The 19,382-nt window shown below is 39.3% G+C and overlaps 2 protein-coding genes across 6 annotated transcripts in view; both read right to left on the bottom strand.

The window, feature by feature from the left end:
- Positions 1-19,382, bottom strand: part of zgc:113263 (uncharacterized protein LOC503753 homolog) — a 139,619-nt gene that overhangs the window by 70,197 nt on the left and 50,040 nt on the right. The window lies entirely within an intron of this gene.
- The window catches only part of ptpn12 (protein tyrosine phosphatase non-receptor type 12), a 46,755-nt gene that overhangs the window by 11,020 nt on the left and 16,353 nt on the right, over positions 1-19,382 (bottom strand). For all 5 annotated transcript variants that reach the window (XM_061029765.1, XM_061029764.1, XM_061029766.1 and 2 more), the window contains exons 2-12: positions 19,148-19,256; positions 16,519-16,595; positions 16,300-16,395; positions 15,823-15,861; positions 14,517-14,588; positions 14,292-14,351; positions 13,191-13,333; positions 8,414-8,480; positions 8,202-8,279; positions 6,827-6,925; positions 4,365-4,450 (exon numbers count right to left, since the gene is read on the bottom strand). In XM_061029765.1, the coding sequence (XP_060885748.1) occupies positions 4,365-4,450; positions 6,827-6,925; positions 8,202-8,279; positions 8,414-8,480; positions 13,191-13,333; positions 14,292-14,351; positions 14,517-14,588; positions 15,823-15,861; positions 16,300-16,395; positions 16,519-16,595; positions 19,148-19,256 (926 nt within the window). The remainder of the gene's footprint in view (positions 1-4,364; positions 4,451-6,826; positions 6,926-8,201; positions 8,280-8,413; positions 8,481-13,190; positions 13,334-14,291; positions 14,352-14,516; positions 14,589-15,822; positions 15,862-16,299; positions 16,396-16,518; positions 16,596-19,147; positions 19,257-19,382) is intronic.

Below are 19,382 nucleotides of genomic sequence, written 5' to 3'. Positions count from 1 at the left end.
CATGAAGATATTGTTCCACTCCACATAATGTAATTCGACGTATGCACATACACTCACACATAACAGAAGAACAGAAGAGTGAAGGATGTGGTGGTGTGCTAACTGAAGAGCACATGACTGCAGCTAGAGCTAACATAGACTGCATGTGATGCTGTGTGTGTGCATGTGTGTGCATGTGTGTGTGTGTCTGTAGAGATTTTTTGTCATATACACCTTTTACTTGTCCGAAAGTTTGACATAATTTTAACAATTTCCCTATTTCTTGTATTCTTATTGTGTCCCCATGTAATGTACCCATGTGCAGCTCTTTTATATTTTCCTTTGTTTCTGAGCAAGCAGAAGATTAATTTCATAACAACACAGATTATTCCCCCTGAGGCAGATTGTTTCCATGGGGACATGGACATTCAGTTTCTTTAGGTCCCAGGTGTCTCTCTGTGATAAGATAAGATGGAGCTTTAAATGATCCTTGAGGGGAAGCTGAACTATTACAGGAGCAAACACTGCGCATAAGTCACAGCAAAAACAAAGAAGCAATATTAAGCAGGGAAAAAGGAAATTGAGGTTAGAAGCATGAAACACATCAGAGAGCTGCAGCCCTGTAGTGCAAGAATGACTACATTTGGTATTTAATAACCAACAAGTCTACAGAGTACTGCTCTTTAAACTTTTATTTTTCTTTCATTGACTTTAATATTATGAGTGACGGCACATCAAAACACTTGTTGTCCATGTCTCACGATTGGTGAGCCAAAGACAGACTCTAAATACTTTTTTACATCGAGATAAGAGGTGTTACTTTTCCAACGATAAAAACACATTCTGAAACACTTTAAACTTATCTACATATACTGATAAACATACTATTCATATTTCAACACCTTAAAGGGTAGCTGTGAGTTATATCTATATATCAGTAGAGACTTGTATAAAGGAAAAGAAGAAGAACCCAGTTGGGTAAGTTACAACTGTACTGTTTAGAAGATATCATAGAAATGTTCATAATTATGCATCAGTCAGCACTATATTATATACAGTCTGCTTAGACATGTGACATTTGGACTGAAATTTAAATAATTCCCAATGCTTCTGTAGTTTTTCTTACATTTTCTTCCACCTGTAAATAAAAAAGCCTAAAGATTTAAAATCTCAAACATGCCTCAAAGAGCATCTCACTTCGCTAACCATGCACACCAAAGTTCTTCACTTTTTCCATGAAGGACAAAAACACACAATCATCCGTACTGTTTTTTGTTATGCTGCCTAAGAGCCAACTCTGACTACAGCACACACACATCATAATACTCCAGCACACAAACACACATGTTGGCACACAGATTTATGTCCTCATTAGAACTTTTAATTTATGCAACAAAAACACCCACAACAAGCACACTATGCCCTCCACACATATGTACTCCAGAGGGAACATGCTGCATTTTTAATGAGAGTGCAAAATTGGGTTTTTGGTTATTTTCAATGGTAATGCACAAGACGTAGTAGTGATTAAGAGTAGAATATCGTTCTAGAGACTCAAAGATTGGAGAAAGGACATCCACTGCATCAGGACATAATAGACTGAGTCTATGAAGCTGAAGGTAAAAAGCACCTGAAATTCTCATTTTAAGGGTCATTTCACTCACATTTACTCATGCAATTGTTTGTTCAATGCTCCTTTTACAGTTTTAAAACTTTTCCAATATAATAATAATAATCTCAAGATAATGAGAAAGTATCTCTATGAAATACTATCGCATTATTTTGAGATACTAAGTCATATTGAGATACTATCTCATTATTTTGAGATGGTATCTCATTATAATGACTTACAGGATCTTTTTTTTTTTTCATCACAGTGGTGGAAAAGTGTCTTCCACAGTATTATTTTCTATCAGTTCTGCAAAGAAGGTGAGTTGATGAGGATGTTGTAAAAAATATACTCTTTTAGCTTTAATCAATTTGCAGACATTTATGACCGTAATAAGTCATATCTATGATCTCAGCACAGCAGCTGTGCAAAAATGTTACCTGTAAACAGTTGATCGAACACCTGATGAATGAAACCTTTATTGCCTCTAGGGTAATTTACATGGCAACAAACAAACATACACAGGGGAGCACATAAACATTAAAGTATCACATGGTTTAATCAGGGATCAAAATGTAAACGATAAACAATGAAAAAGACTAGGAAACTGACACATTTTTTACATGACAGGGCGCCAGTAGCCTAATGCTTTGTGCATGTTTAGAGGCTTAAGTCCTTGAGAGCGGGGGGGGGGGGGGGGGGCAAGGCTCCTTTGCCGCATTTCACTCCCAACTCTCCCCAATTTCTGACTCTTTGTTTTATCTCTAAAATAAAGGCGTAAAAAAGCACAAATATAAATCTTCAAAAAATAATGTACCTTAATGTTTTGGTACCCCATATTGTTCAACATTTAAGAAGATTTAGACATATTTTGGTATAGAAGAATAACTTCTGTCCAAACAGTGGGTCTATGTGGAGTGTGTCTATAAATGTCTATGAATGTGGAAGCAGTGACTCAGCTTTTGTGACCTTGATGCAAGCCACATTGCATGTCGCTCACTACTTTTCTCTCTTTTATACACACAAACACACACAGACACACACTTACACTGCTGAAGTGACCCAGGGGGGTGTGGTCCACAGAATGTGGACTATGTTGGTAAAAATAGCTCTCACCATCCCTGGAACACTCTCAGGCTTAAAGTAGGCCTTGAAATTATTTCTTTAGGAAACAGAGGGATGACACAGAACGTGAGAGAGAGAGAGAGAGAGAGCTAGAGCGAGGTGTAGAGAGACAGATACTGAGATTTAAGAGTGAGATGAGTACGGGAAGCGAAACAAATATATTCCTGTCTGTCTGGCTCTGCTCCACTTCCAGGACAGCTTGCTAATTTGGCCGCAGTTCAACTTTGCATGTTTTACTTGAAGCAGGAAAGAAAGTTTCAGAAAAGAGATCACTTAGAGCTACATCCCAGCATTGGAAGCTCTGGAAAACAGTTCGCTTTCCCATCAAACCGGCTTCTTTAGAAGACAGATGAAGTAAAGAGAGAGAATATTGACTGGAATGCCGTGGAGATTAATTATTTTTAAGGCCAGCAGGGGGCAGCACCACTGGACAAGTCTGTGTATAGAAGTCAATGACATAAAATGACACTACTTCTCAGATCATTCATTAACTCATCAAACATTTCCCTGAGTTTGCAGTTTAATTTTTTACTTCATCCTCACTGCAGCACGATGTTCCTCTAGATATTTATGATACCATTCAGGGTAAGTTTTAGGAGTTAACCATGAAACACAGGTAGCAAAACCTATCACCTCTGGCCCCCAAATACCAAAATATAGTCTGCAGATATGCAAAACTAAGGCTAGTAAAAGTTCTATATAACAACTTCCTATTTACAGTCTGATGCATCAAACTAAAGAGGTTTGTTCAAATAAAGACAGAAAATAACTGAATTACAAAGAGAAGCAGATAAATTCAGCCTAACTTTTAATAACAGGTAGTTAAGTGAAACATACCACTAAGACAAACAAGTCTTTTTACACAAATATGCAGTACTGAAGTAACTGGTGTGTTTCAAAAGTTGTGAAGTGTATACTATTGCTTAATAAAAAAGTGGATTGAGTGGATTAATCATAAGAAGATAGGAAGAGGGACTGAAGATGAATCGACTGAGAATAAGTAGACCACAACCCTTGCTGGGCACAGAGTGCAAAACAAAAAATGAGAAGAGAGGGAGGAGAGAAGAAAGAGTTTAAGAAGAGAAAGCAGCCATGTTTATTTTTATGTATGTGAAAGATACAGTGTGTGTGTGTGTGTGTGTGTGTGTGTGTGTGTTTGTTTGTTCTCAAAGAGAAAGAGATGAAAGATGTAACAGCTCTTCCTCAGCCATTGGGTGGTAGTTCATGCGACACTACGTAGTGTTGCAGAATATTGTTAACTGTTGCACAAACATCGAGCAAAACAGCTCCTCCTCAGGCCGTGAAACAGAAGTTAACTTCAGTGGAGTGGAGGCCTGGATGGATCTGTGGGCTGACTGGGACCTAATATATCGGAAAAGCTGTTGTGCTTTCGAGGTGTAAAAAAAAAAAAAAAGGACCGCCTGCTGCCTCGGTCAGTTGAATATGTCTTTATTGTGCATTTGACACAAACTGTTGTAACTATCTTCCTACAACAACACCCACCGTGTGCAGTGTTGGGACACTTCACACCTTCAGCTCACTCTTGTGTGAGTCTGTTCATTCATCTGTGTGGGTGGAGGATGTCCACTTTTGTAATGTTTTGTTGACTGAGAAGACAAGCTTACACAGGAAAACAATAAAAGACTCTTACCTGCGGATGCGGGGAGGTTTGGGAGGAGGTGTGTCCCATCTCTCATCATCTGATTGGTGGCTCGCTTTATCTGGACTACTTTCGTCCTGGATGCAGAAACAGCAAATAAACACTGTAAGTCAACAAGTTTATATTCACGTTGAAATCATTTGTCCTGAGAAAGTTCACTTGAAATCAAAATGGACACTTTTTTTTTTTTTTCTTTTTTTTTTAAATATCTTTAACACCTGGGCTTAACAGTCAACATGTCACTAGAACACTAGAAGTTTTTAATTCCTAGAAATAAAAACAGTTTTTCAAGTTCCTTCTCACTGTGGGTTAATGTTGGGTCTCATACAAAGAGTATGACCTGCTCTTCATGTTCAGTGTCTTGTGACAACATTTGTTATGAATAGGCGGTTTGCAAACAAAGACTGATCGATAGTATTGATTGGATAACATTAAAAACATTATGACTCATCCTGCACTTGGAGCTGTACAACTAAATGGTGTTCAATGAAACGCCTTCTACTCTAAACTGCCCATAGGTGTGAGTCTGTCTCTATGTGCCCTGTGATTGGCTGGATCAGTCCAGGGTGTACCCCGCCTCTCGCATAATGACAGCTGGGAACAGCGTCAGCCCTGAGCAACCCTGAACGGGAAAAGTGGTAGAGATAAACAATGGAAATACCTTCTTTCATTTAAAGGCCATAACCAACAGACGTGATATATGTTAGGGGTTGTGACTGTGTTTTGGTCAAAATGACAAAAGGACACTAAATTCAAACGCATCTCAGCTGGGCATTTTATGTGTCTTTTAAGAGCTCTCAAAGAATTGAGTATGTCCCTACTTTAGCCCATCAGAATCATATTTGAAATCTGACCCATTCAAAACATAATTGTTTTGCCTCAGCTTCTATTTGCTTTCCTATAAAAGACAGGCGTTCCCTTGCTATCTTGAATTTCCCGAGCTAGTTATCGATCATCAAATTTCAATTATCTTATTTTATAAATCATTTTTTTATTCTTTTTTTTATAATGTAAAGCACATCTTACTCTAACTGCCCTCTCCTAAACCAAATGTTCTGTAATTTCTGTATCAGAGGTGAAAAGCAACAAAAGCCTCACTGAAAGAAGCTCTTCACCTCCCTCGCTCTTCTTCTCAGCCCTCCTCCTCCTCCATCTCTCTCTCTCCCCCGTGACTCATTAATTTGACTACCTCTCAACTCTGATAATGAGAGGATGACTGGCCAACTTCAGCCGTGCAGAGTGGGGAAATGAGGACACTTTGGCTCGATGTGTCTGTAAATGCTAACTAGCATTAGCTGTACATTGATGTCTATTATGAGAAGTATGCAAGTAGAAAACTTGGTGTGGGTTGTGTGTATGTGTAGGTTTATTGTTCATTCTGCCATTGAGAGAACCTATGTGGGAGTTTTAGTCACTAACAATGGCTGAATGGACATGAGTCATACATGGACTGAGTCAGTCCAGAAAACCCATCATGATTTGATGACAGTGTGTTTGTGTGTATGCAGGCAAGAAATTGTGTTGAAGTTCTAGTCTTCCTCCGTGTCCTCCACCCCGATTCTTTACACTCAGGTTAAACGCAGCAGTTCAATGTGCCTGAGTCTTTCTCATGTGAACATGGTTGCGTGTGATCGTGTAACCGACTCTCACAAGGGTCTTCCTTTCCCAAAAGAAGCATGTCTATTCTCAGACTCAAATTGCATTATGGGAAAAATGGGGTGAAGTCATCAGAGCTTCCTAAGCAGGAAGTCCACTCCTGGATTGCTGCCAATGGGCTCTCTCATGGTCTCTCTGTGTCTTCAGGGTTTGTCAGTCTCACTGATCACTCTTTGTCTATTGTTCTTTTATCTTCACATTTCTACCTGACAGTGTTGTAATCTAGGCTTTACTTTTTTATTTTTTTTACCAAGAGGAAGCAAGTAGCAGCAGAAGCTTCAAAAGCTAGAAGGTTACTTCCCCTACATAAAATGAGGTATAATGGTGTCACCTGCAATGTTTGAGCACAGAGTTTGATAAAAAAAAAAAAAACATCAGTCTCAAAGACATCAGCCCAAGAGAGCGCAGCACTTTAAATGAGAATATGTTGTTTTAATAAGTTAACTTTGAGGGTTTATTTTCTTCTTTAAATACACTGGAAGGAAACACAAGGGCAAGTAAGGACAACGTGTGGTGTGTTTGGGAGTGAAGTAACTGGGAATGAGGGCAGTGGGGAGCGACAAGCCAAAGATTTTTTAGGCCCTTTCAAAACAGGTCTAACAGTATGCAGTCCTTAGAGACATTGCTGTTTCGCTCTATCTTTGGCACAAACTCCAGGACACTGTGTGCAAGTTTACAGGAGGCCTCTCCTCCGTCACCCTCCTCTGTGACTAATTATTTTGTGTCTCCCACTCCCCATTCGGAGCACGTTAATCAGCGACATCCTGTCTTTCAATATGTTTGTGTTTGTTTCATACCATGCCATCATGTATCTGCGTGTTGGTGGGGCTCTCCAGGAGTAGTAGTTGTTTCTGAAAGATCTGAGCAATCGCTCGGTGAACTAACTCGTACTGCTCCTGGAAAGAGACACACAAAGACATTATAAGCAAAAAGTTCAAATAAAAAAAGAATGGGTTAATGTAGCAAAAGGTGAAGAAGAACGTCTCTAAAACATAATTTTACAATCTTTTAATTAATAATTAATAATTTTACAATCTTTTAAATAAAACAACAGAAGGACCTTCACTAATGCACCTGCATCTCATTATGTTCCTGGTACTGCATTTAAAAAAATAACATTACAGTTAATCCCTTGGTTTCAAAACCAAGTCAGCGTGTTTCAAGGTTATTCAATGACTCAATCAAACAGTTCTCTCAATGTCAGGACAAATGTGTAGGAGGAAACAAGGTGCATAACGTCACAGGATGCTGGGCGCTTTGTTAAGCCGAGACACTTTAATTTCTCAGGATAAATAATACTGCTTGGAGATAGATTTGTGACTTGAAAACATGCAAAATACATCAGAAAAATCACCAGCCTCTGCAGAAAATTCAAAAAGGAAACATGCACACTCCCATGTGAAAATTGCAGAAAGACGCACTCGACCTGTTACAAATAATGATGAGAATGTGAAGACCTCTGCAGAACAGGTTTAGATCCATGTTAAAGCCAGTGTGCAGCAAGTTCAGCACGTTTTGGTAGTGTAGGAATTGTGCTACAACAGGATTGCTGCTAACTGAGATTAATCCTGAACAATGTGAAGGGATGTCATGCCAGATTTGTAATTAGAATTTAGGTAACTTCCTACACATAACCATGGTAACAAATGTGCAAGAAAGCAAGTAAATACAAGGATTTTGAAAGATCAATCTGATCTTGAAACTGCATTCAAATGTGCTTGTGCCCTGTGTGGTATTTCAGTGATCCATTAGTAATGTCTTCTGTATTGTTACAGTACAAAAGATCATTTTTTTCATCAGCATAACAGGCAGTTGATTTATTACACTGGATAATTGTATTTAGTTATTTCTTCCTCCACTTTTTGTGACACCAGAGACCATAAAGGAACACATATAGACACATTTGAAACAAAACCAGAAGCAAGCGTATTACATTTCACACAATGCAGCTGGATGTGAAATGCTTCTCAGTCTGCAGTTTATGGCTGCACCAATCCTGACAGGGAACCACGGGTTGACTTTTTTTAAAATTAACTTGAGTTTTTAAACCTTCTGCAAACAAAGGTTTGTTTAAATGTTGCATTTCAGTTAGCCTAAAAAAACACTCAATGCAGCATGAATGCAAAGTACCATTCTTTGTGTAAGTAACGTATTTAAAAGCAAAAAACAAACCTTGGTCTGAACAGCAGAGTGCCGTTGCGTCCTCATCTCTTGGATCAACCGAAAAACATTAAAATCTTCTGGTATTTTCTTAAATAGAAAGCAAAGCATAAAACAAGTAAATCTCAGTTCAAACTCACTTGAATATTACCGTAACAAGAAATGTGAGTGTAATAATAAGGAGACATTTAAGGTGTGTGTAGGGAATGTGTGTGTTCACATACACCAGCTTTGAGGAGGTTCCAAGTGTAGTCGATAGCACAGATAGCGCCTGTCCTCCCACAGCCTGCACTGAAATGTCAGAGTCATACACATGAGATTCAACAGAAGCACACCGTCACACCGTCTTTATAGAACTAAATCACCTAAATACACACTCCTTCATTTCATGTATGTTTGAATAAAGACATGCTGGTCCAGACAGGAACAGGATGGAGACAGGAGCTGCACAAACGCTGACGTTATGTGGTCTAACACATTCCATCATAAAACTTCTGCTGCTCTAACAAGCAGAGTTTCTGAGCACACATACAGTAAAGCTTCTTTACCGACACAGAGACACAACTTTTAGTCCTGCTGTGTAACAGAGGAACCAGGAAGTGTCCTCAGGCTGCTCATTATAGCTGATTACACACACATGGAGACCATGTGTCAGTGAGTGCGCGAATACCCAAGCATGTGTGCAGCAGAAGACCAGAATGTGACGCTCAGTGATTCGATGAGATTTTGTTGTATTGTCTGTTAAAATTTCAAGAGTCTGCAGCAGATTTTAAAGGAATTTTTTAAACAACATTATTAAACCGAAACAATGAAATGTTTGAAAAAAAACATGTCGACCAAATCTTGTAAATTGTATGTAAGCGGAAATCCTTTTTTTTTTTCAAAAACAATTTTATTTAAATTTTCAAACAGTAGTTAGGAAACATGTACAATGACACAACTCAAAAGGACTCAAATCAACCACTACAAGAAAATGAGCCAAAACAGACAAGGCAATAAAATAAGACATAAAATACCATTAAATTTAAATCTAGCCTCAGTCTGACTGGGAATGTCCAAAGAAGAGAATCATTTTGACAACAAATCAAGACTCTCCGCAGGGAGGTAGTCCATGAGTGGTTTCTAAGTGGTCAGGAATAACTGTTCATTGCCCTTCAGCACTGCGCTAATCCTCTCGTGGAAGTACAGAAAAGATCTCTTTGTACCACATAGTAACAGTGGGAGGTTTGTCTTTGATCCACCTCAACAGTACACATTTCTTGCCAAAAGTAATAGTTTATCCAGCAATTTAAATTTAAGAGAGGCGAGTGACACATACTTAGATGGCAGGCTAAGTGTGAAGAGCCCAGGATCCATGGTTACTTTAGTTTTGAAAATGCCACTAAGCTCTTTTGCTATACAGGACCAAAATCGTGATATGTATTTACACTGCCAAAAAAGATTTTTTTTAAATAGTCCCCTATCTCTCTGAGACATTTCAGACACTGTGGTGACAGAACTGGAAAACCACCGGATGGTAGGTGTTATGTGTAATCTATGAAGAATTTTGTATTGAGTCCCCTCAAGAAAACACAGTTTTGATACAATTCAAAGCTTCTTGCCAGTCCTCTTCTATGTACTCATTATCAAGTTCCCTTTCCCATTTACTTTAGACATTATACAAGCTTATTGGACAAGTGTCCAGGGAGTAAAAGGAAGAAATACAATTGGAGGAATTCTTGCAGTTCATAAGAAAGGATTCTGGGGCACTTAATTTAGGAGTATTGAGGGAGGGAAGACTCTGCTCCTTAGGAAGGTTATACTGAAGTTGAAGTTGCTGAAAAGACATGAGAATACCATCTTTAAAGGCAGGGTTGGTAATTTTTGAAAACTAGCATGATTTTGAAAGTAGCATTCCCTCAGTGCCCCGTCTGCACCCACCCCCTCCCCTCTGTGCTCCCTCAAAAGCCACACCCCTCACGTACATGCACAAGCGCCATTGGCCCAGAAGGGGACCTCAGCTCATGCTTTGAGTGTGGACTCGTGCATGCATGGGGTAAGAACGAGCAGGGAGACAGGGAGGCGTGTGATTGGTTTATCAGATTGGTACCTCGTGGCAGACATTGGTCAAAGTTTTTACAAGCTTATAACTGATACAGATGATGGATTTTCTTTGTTCCTTTTTCAGAGAACATGAGTTATTAATTTCTGTCAGCACCTAAAGACAATTTCAACCAAAATCTTAAAAAGTGGATCTGGAGAAAATTACCAACCCTGCCTTTAAATAAATCTCTGATAACCTTAATGCCTCTGGACTTCCAAAACTTTAAAATGTAACTGCTACTAGCCGGGATGAAGTCAGCATTCCTACAGACAGTGTCGGCATAGAGACCAAATACTTCCTCCCAGAGAAACTAGTTATATCCCTCCAGACTCTCACAGAATTGTAAGTCAACAGGTTAGCTTTTACCTCTTTCGCGTTTAAAGTTAATCAGGCTCCACAAAGACAAAGTAGGTCCAGGAATCGAAGCAAAGGGTTGAGTCAAGATATGAGTGAAGCCAACCCCAAATTATCAGAGCATGACAAGCCCAGTTATTAAAAAAGATATTGGGCAGGCCAAGCCCACCAGCATTGGTTGGCATTTGTAGAATCTTTATTTTTTTCCTCTGCTTTTTACCATGCCAGACAAATTCAGAGAACAGCTTTTCAATACCTGAGGCAACCTTCTTGGGCATCCAAAGGGGTAACATCTGTAGGGGATACAGAATCCTGGGTGGCACATTCATTTTGATCAAACTCATCCGGCCCATAAAGGACATAGGGAGACTCGACAAACGTTGCAAGTCTCAATTAACAGCACATATAATTGGGGAAATATTTAGTTTCCAGAGATCAGACAGGTTGGGGGATACTTTCATTCCTAGATACTAGGAAATTAAACCTCCGTCAAGTAATCTAGATCTAGCCCGCCAATAAGCAATGCCTCAGACTTATCAAAGGTAACCTTGTAACCAGATACACACTACTAAATTCTTCCAACCATGACATGGTAGCAGGGACTGATATTTCAGGCGATTAAAAAAGCGATTAAAAAAGAGCAAAATGTCATCAGCATAGAGAGCACCACCCACTGAAACTCCCTTTATGTCCGCATTAAGCCTAATGGCCACTGCAAGGGGTTCCAAAGCTATTGCGAACAGTAGTGGGCTATGGGGGCAGCCCTGTGGTGCCCCTAGCCAATGGGAAGGGTTCAGAGCGGAAGCCACTTGTGATAATGCTAGCCGTTGGCGACCACTCCGCCACCACTCCACCCTATCAAAGGTTTTTTCAGCATCAAGGGACACAGTGAAACCTTGCCATTGGTTTGTATATTGAATCATATTCAAGAGACGATTCTGTATGAATCCGGTCTGATCAGGATTAATAAGACTTGGCAATAGACCCTCTACCCTCCTTGCAAAAACTTTTGAGAGTATTTTGCTATCTACCCCAATCAGGCTAAGGACGGTATGAGCGACACTCCTCTGGAGATTTACTTTTTTTTTTTTTTTTTAATCAGAGACATATTGGCCAAATTAAGAGATTGTGGTAATTTATGATTATCAAAAGAATGTTGATACATATCTGTCAGAGGTTTGATTAGAATCTTGCTGGATGTTTTTACAAAATTCTGGGCCAAATCCATCAGGGCCGGGGGCTTTTCAACCCTTTAGGGTCTTAATGGCCTCTAAGACCTCCTCCTCTCTTATAGACCTGTTTATCTCTACCTTCTATTGATCATTAAGACTAGGGAGCTCTAGTTTATCCAAAAAGCCCCCCGGTGCCATTGCAGAGGAATGACATCCAGAAGAATATAAATTCTGGTAAAAAAGCCTCATAGTTTTGTTGATGTCGTGTGAAGTGTGAAGATTTCCCTCCCTACTGTTCTGGAGTGATGAAATATTGTTAGTTTCCACTCTACCTCTAGGAAGGAAAGTCGTTTTTGTCTCTTGACCACATGGTAGTATGCACTCCTGGAATAGAGACAGCAGGCTACATACTGTATCTCACACTACTGATTACTGCAGAAGCTTATAATTGAACCTTGTTGTGTCCAGTGTTGAACTTCTCTGCGTCCTGGTGTGTCTTAAAGGAATGATCCTGGCCGTTGTAGTTGATGCAGAGGTTTAGCAGAGAAGAGCATAACGGATGCCCTTATGAATTAAATGCTCTCAGACTTTATTAAACTCCCGACGTGCAGCCTGGAAACCGAGCACCTTCTATAACCATGATTCAAAGAACTGCAGCGGCTGTCTGCACTCGATGCCTTCTCCCAGCCAGAGAAATGTTGTTTCTCCTACTGTGGTTTTTGAGTTCGTTAATACGCTCCTCCATCACCTTCACAGAGCGCTGAAGGAAGGACACATCAGTTTTAAAGAGGACACCTTATCTTCTGTGGCTGAAATACAGTTCTCAGCCTCTCCAATGTGGGTGGATCAGCCCTGTGAGATCTTCCAGAGTTGCTTTCAAGCCTTCAAACTTTTCATCCATCAACAAGCTCATCTCGTCTTGTCGGTGACTACGTCCTGCGCTATATTAATGTCATCGGAGTCATCGTTAGCCACCGTGTCAGGTAGCTGGCTAGCAGCACGTTTTTAGCTACAGTCCTAGATCTCGCTGATGTCTTCGTGCAAGAGGAACCTGTGGCACCCGTGGACATTGTTGCACTCGCTTGCAAGGAGGATAGGAAGTTAACCAGGAAGTAAAACTTAGTAAATGTTATTTAGCGCCTCACGAAGCGGGAGCCCAGCAAAAGACGACTGCTCAGCTAGAAAGCATCAGGTGAACCCCATGTCAGCTGAAGTCTACACACTAACTCTAGCTTCTGCCACGAGGAGATGTGTGTTTGTATGACGGAACATTTTCTGTGCTGTCCTGAAATGTCAAAACTGTATTAACGTTTGTATTTATTTGATCTGCAACATGCCAACAACGCTGCTGAAGGGACAATAACTCCAAAGATGGGTATAAAGTGTTAGTACCTGCAGTGGACACATATAGGGACATCATCATTCTCTTGGTATTCTCTCATTAGTCCAATCATGTCCAATATGGAGTCAAACGATGAGGGCACGTCATGATCTGGCCAGTTCATATAATGGAACTGTGTTATTCTCCGGCTCTCCTGCAGGATGACATACAAAGGGACATTTTTAAAGATGGAGGGTTGTTGAAGCACTGCAAATTCTATTATCTTGCCAAGAGGAGAATGTGAATGTGTGGGCGAAGATTCCGTTAAAATATTAGTTGGTTTTCTGGATTTGAAAAACTTTTTATGTGAATAAATTTGAGTCAATTAGGGCTTTCAAAATAACGTGTTAATTTCTATTAATTAATTACAGAAACATTGCTTGACAAATAATTAATGCTGATTAACTGCACTCTGATGTCTTATGTCACAGATGACCTCTATTTGATCGTTATGTAATTGACAAGAAGCTTCCTTCATGCGTGTTGAAAAAAAGTACACTTTGGAGACTAACAAAACATTGATGAAGAGTTGGAGATTAAACTGAAAGAGGCAAGCAGAGAAGAGAGGTACAGGGTGTCTATTTGTGTCTGTGTGTGTGTGGGGGGGGGGGGGGGATTATTTGATAATTGAATTGTGAATTTACTGTGAAGAATGTGAAGAACAGAGTAAAAATAAAATGTTGAAGCAAGATATAAACTAGAAACAGGGTTATGCAGTAACTCCACCTGCAATCCTTCTCATATTATTCATATTAATTGCAATTAATTAATTACAACGCCTGTAACTAGTTAGATCAAATTTGTTTATCGAATGGCAGCACAAATGTCAATGTTTTACTAAATTCTGTTCCACAAAATTAAATTCTGACACAGAAAAGGAACTTTCATATTTATATGACAGTGGATTATGGATATGTTATTTTGCAAACAGATGCAATCATAGCAGTAAATCAATACCCAAAAAAGCCCTTTTTAATATCAATGAATACAGTAAATTGTTTTATACTTGTAGACTGTAGGGAAATGATTTGGGGGGAAAGACAGCTGGAATGATGAACAACAAAGAAAAGATTGAAAGAACACACTGATAGTAAGTAAGAAAACAAACTTACATTCTCATATTCCACCATCAAAGTCCTGATAACGTAGTCTGTTCTGGCCTGCTCAGATTCCTAGAAAACACAGAGAGAGAGTCAACATTTTCATGAACCATGACTAAAACGGTCATTAGAACAAAATGTGAGAAATGCAGGGGTAAAAAAAATTAAATAAGAAACAAGCCCCCCCCTCATTCCATCTCCATTTACACACAGCTGTGATAGTTCAGATTTACTCACATAGGAGATTCTGAAAGGGCCAAAACTCATGGGCTCCTCCACAAGTAACGGGAAATACCGCTCACACTTTTTCTGAGAAGAGAAGAAGAGGGGTTAGGTTTGGCTGCCAACAGAATACCAGATTAATAACAAAGCTTCATGTGCGCACACACGCACACACACTTAATTTCTTGAAATAAAGGGACATGACAAGGACTAAATACTGTACACGTTATACTTAATATAACTCTATCAAGGATGAAAAGTTTTCCTTTTTTCATATCATCCTGGCTTTAAGGATAAGGTTAAGAAATCTTGTAACTACTTAGCGTCTACTAAAACTTCCTTAATAAATTCAAACAGTACAATAAAAGCAAAATAAAACAGATGAGTGTACAGTAGGTGTGGGTATCGCACGATAATGATTATATCACAATACAGCGATTCTGTCTTAATTGATATCTGCTTTCAACACTTCAGGCCATATAACTGAATATGTGATACTCGTTACTCAATGTGAAACAGCCAACAACAACACAAGATTAAGGTGTATGGACACTGCTTCGGGCGGGCGCATAGCAGCGTCCTGGGAGAAAGAACGTCTCATGCAGTAAACAAACACAGCTAGCTGATCATTTAGCCTTCAGCTTCCTGTCTCTGAAATACTGACATTATCTTCTCCCTGCTCAAGGTTAAACGACAAGAATATAGCGGTGACTTGTAGACTAGTATCAGGTTCAGTTCAAACTCTCACTTCTTGTATATGTGCAGGAAAGACAACTTCTCTCACAAGAACGAGGCAACGAGATAAACAACAGGCTTCCACTAAACGAGCTGTCAGAGAGCGCTGCAGACACCACAGACCCAAGAGGAGAAACTTCATACAAACACCCAGCTGGATTTAAAACACTACCTGCTCTATGACCTGTGAGCCAAACTACAGGCTGAAAGACAGGTACGAGTCTGTTGTCTCCAGAGCTCTAATCGGTAAAATACCTAAAAATTGAAAATGACTACAGTGGTATGCGACATTTGTGAGTTGTCACAGCTCAATTCTGTCACATAAAATAATGTGAACATTATGAGTATTGAAGCAAAAAAGTAAAGCTCAAGTTACTTTCCCATGTAACTAGTTACTTCATAATGCCGTAACTTTTTAATATTAGTAACTAGTAACTGTTACTAGTTAGTATTTTTTGTAATTTGGCCAACACTAGTCAGAACATGATATACATGTATTTCTAGATGTACAAACAAATAGGTTCACTTTCATCCATGCAATAATACAAACAAGTAAAAGTACATGAAGAGTAAAAATATGTCTTACCCTTCCCATCTCAAACTCTCGACAAGCCATAACAATGACCTGCAGAAACACAAACAGGAAGGATTGTTATTAATATTAACCCTCTCATTTCCAAATATATGCACATTATATTCATTTTTGTTCTGCTGTTTTGAAAAAATCTAAAGGTTCAAAGACTGAAGAAAACCCTACAGATTATAAAACTTTCTCCACATCTTTAGTTTCTATCGTTGGTAGTAGAGTATCTAGAACTTCACATGATTTATATTCATACCATCACTCATGTAATTCTTTTTTAACTCTACAGGAGTAATTATCACAGCTCTGTCTCTCCCCTTCTTCTCATATCTGTCCATGTGATTCAAACAGAAGCACTCCCTAGTACCTCCTGCTTTCTGAATACAATGCTAAATAATTATTTGAATTGTTTTACATGTTACACTGTAATCTGTAAACACGTGCAGTATATCTCTTTCCACTCTCTCCTGCTATACTCACAGCTACATTGTATTCCCAATTCATCCTCCAGAAGTCGATGACCGTGTTCTGAAGCGGGCCCTGAGTTGCAATATAGGCTTCTGGGCCGTCCATACCCTGATGAGACAAATAGGGTCACTAAAATCTGCACAGATTTGTTTATAATATACACTGTAAACACTATTACTGTGGTCATTAAAGCACTTTAACTAAATCAAACAACAACAAGGAGCATTTTACCTTAATGAAGTTTGCATTGACATAATCTGTGTCCTGATTGGTTGTTTTTAGCGTCAGCTTCACCCTGCTGTGATCAACTAGGCAGAAAAAAAGGTAAAGGTTTAATTTGATGCCTTTTAAATAATCTGAAAATAAATGTACCTACAAAAACAAATGATGAAATAAAACAAGACAAGTAGAAAGAAAAAGGAGTGGATAAAAAAAGACAGATTATGGTAGATAGATAGTTTGTTGATCCAGAGGGAAATTCAAAGCATCCAGTAGCATTTTACAAAGACATGCACAACATTGAACATTTGTTGCATCTAATCAACAACCGATGTCCCCCTCCCCTCCCCTACATATTAACCCGAACAGAGATAAAGGGCAAATGAGGACCGGCAAAGAGGATAATGGACATGCTGCAAAGCCCTTTGTGTGTATAAGACTGTGTGTGTGTGTGTGTGTGTGTGTGTGTGTACACATCTGTTGATTCACATCTGATGAACCAGTTCTCCCTGTGCCTTATCAGCAGCTCATTCCCTAAAAGCCTTTATGAATGAATGAATTGATGGATGTACAGAGGTATAAAAAAGGAGGACAGATGTTGGGTCATGGAAGCTTTGCCTGAGGTCATTAAGTACTGAGAGCGTAATATGACCTTTAATAACACACAGCTATTCTAACTGTTTGTGCATATACACTTTTATACAAACATTACTCATCAAGTTCAGTTTAATGAAAGACTGCATGTCTGTGTCCCTATTTCAAATCTGTCATTCTTGTCCCACAATCCTCTTCTTTACTCTATATTATATGATGTCATTTTCAAAGATTGCATTATTATTTTTATTGTACACAAAGTGATTTATCTCGGAGACTGCGGAGATAAATAAATGGCTTTTTAATGCTGCTGTCATGCAGGACACAATATAAGATTAGATTATAAAACACAGCTGCAGGAATGTGTATCTGTGACGTCTACTTTGTGTAAAATGATTTGCATTATGCATCCATCATTTATTAAAATGTAGATGGATGGAAGATAAAACAAGATGATGGAGTGGACCAAGACACACCAGAGCTATACAGTCTAAAATAGTGTCAAGTCATCAACATCACTGTATGCAATGTGATATCATTCACCCCTTCACTTCTGCTGTGTGTTACTTTTAAGGAGTTTTAAGGATTAAGTTGTACGTAAGGCTTCAGAAAACTGGTTTTGAAACATTAGCCTCAGTTCAGTGTATGGTGACAACAAATAGGTTTTCAGGTTTTTTAGGTACATCTTGGATCAAGCTTTGAGTTTACCATGACCTGGATGACTGAGGACTTACACAGACATCTTGATTTAAATATTTAGCCATCTAAGAGAACCATGCTCAAATCAAAACCAGCAAGTCTTCATAAAGAATATTATTATGTAATAAATGTAAACACCTCAGAAAAGAAAGCATCACATTTAAAAACAGTTACATTTATGATCCGATGCTTTTTATTTTATTTTGATATCTTTTATTAATCCCTGAGGGAAATTCAGGTTTACACTCTGTTATTTATAGGGACATGCTTCTCACACACTTCTTCATGCAGAAACAGGACCTGTGGACATGCATTAGTGGAGAGATGTCAGAGTGGGGCTGCTACAAGCTGCTAAGCAGAGAGCGCACCAGAGCAGTTGGGGTTTCGGTGCCTTGCTCAAGGCCACCTCGGCAGTGCTCGGGAAGTGCCCTGGTACCTCTCCAGCTACTAGACCAATTTCCAGATTTGGTCCGCACCGGGACTTGAACCGGCAACCCTCCGGTCCCAACCCAAGTCCCTACGGACTGAGCTACTGCCGCCCCTTGATTGTTATATGTTATTATTATTATTAGCGTTGTTATTTTTAGCAAGGGATAGCAAGGTTGAGCCAATAAAGTGGCTCCTGAGTGTTATTTCTTTGTCGTCATTTTAAGGTTGTACACCAAAAAGAGGGCTTGAGCCTCTAGCATTATTTGTCTATTATTTAATGAGGAATCTTTCTTAACAGCTCAGTATTTAAAAAGCTGAGGAGTAGCCTGAATCAATCCCGTGGTTCTTTTATATATTAATCAGATAGCTAACGTGCATCAGAATGTAGTTTGGTATATGATACACATGTTTGTATGTGTCTGCTTTGAAATCCTCAGATCCTGCAGACACATTTTGAAGATTTTTTTGTGAGGCACACAAAAGCCCAGAGATGTTCCTGCTGCAAGGCCAGTGTGTGATATGAGTACTGTAGCAGCCTCTGCCATCACTTTGTGAATGGTAAATGGACTTGAGCTTATATAGCGCTTTTCTAGTCTTCCGACTACTCAAAGCGATTTTTCACCACCTGTCCCACCCACCCATTCACACCCTTTCACACACTGATGGTAGTGATCGCTATGTAGTATCATCCATTAGAAGTAACTAATCCCATTCATACACCACCACTGAAGTAGTGGGAGCAATTCAGGGTTAAGTGTCTTGCCCAAGGACACATCGGACATGTTGCTCAGCTGGGGATTGAACCCTCAACCTTCTGGTTGAGAGGCGACAACTCTACCAACTGAGCCACAGCCGCACAGCCGCCATGAATGTGACATGTAGTAGAAAACAGCTTTAGTCTGTGCACTGTGGGACTTACATGGCAGTATATCTTTGTATCTGTTCTTCTTCACATTCTCCTCCCGTTCTCCTACGTTGGTCGGGTAGATCTTTTCCGTCCGGTATTTAGTTGATAATCTCCGTAACCGCTGGAATGAAAAACAGCACAAGAGAAAAAAGTTGGTGTGGAGAAATATGACATGTTCATTTCCTACTTCCTAACCAACAGAGATGTGTGTTTTATTTATCTAAAAAATGACTGATGCAAAGTCTAC

This window comes from Labrus mixtus, chromosome 22 (assembly GCF_963584025.1).
Source record: "Labrus mixtus chromosome 22, fLabMix1.1, whole genome shotgun sequence".
NCBI classification, from domain to species: Eukaryota; Metazoa; Chordata; class Actinopteri; order Labriformes; family Labridae; genus Labrus; species Labrus mixtus.
This window is presented reverse-complemented; position numbering and strand designations above follow the sequence as displayed.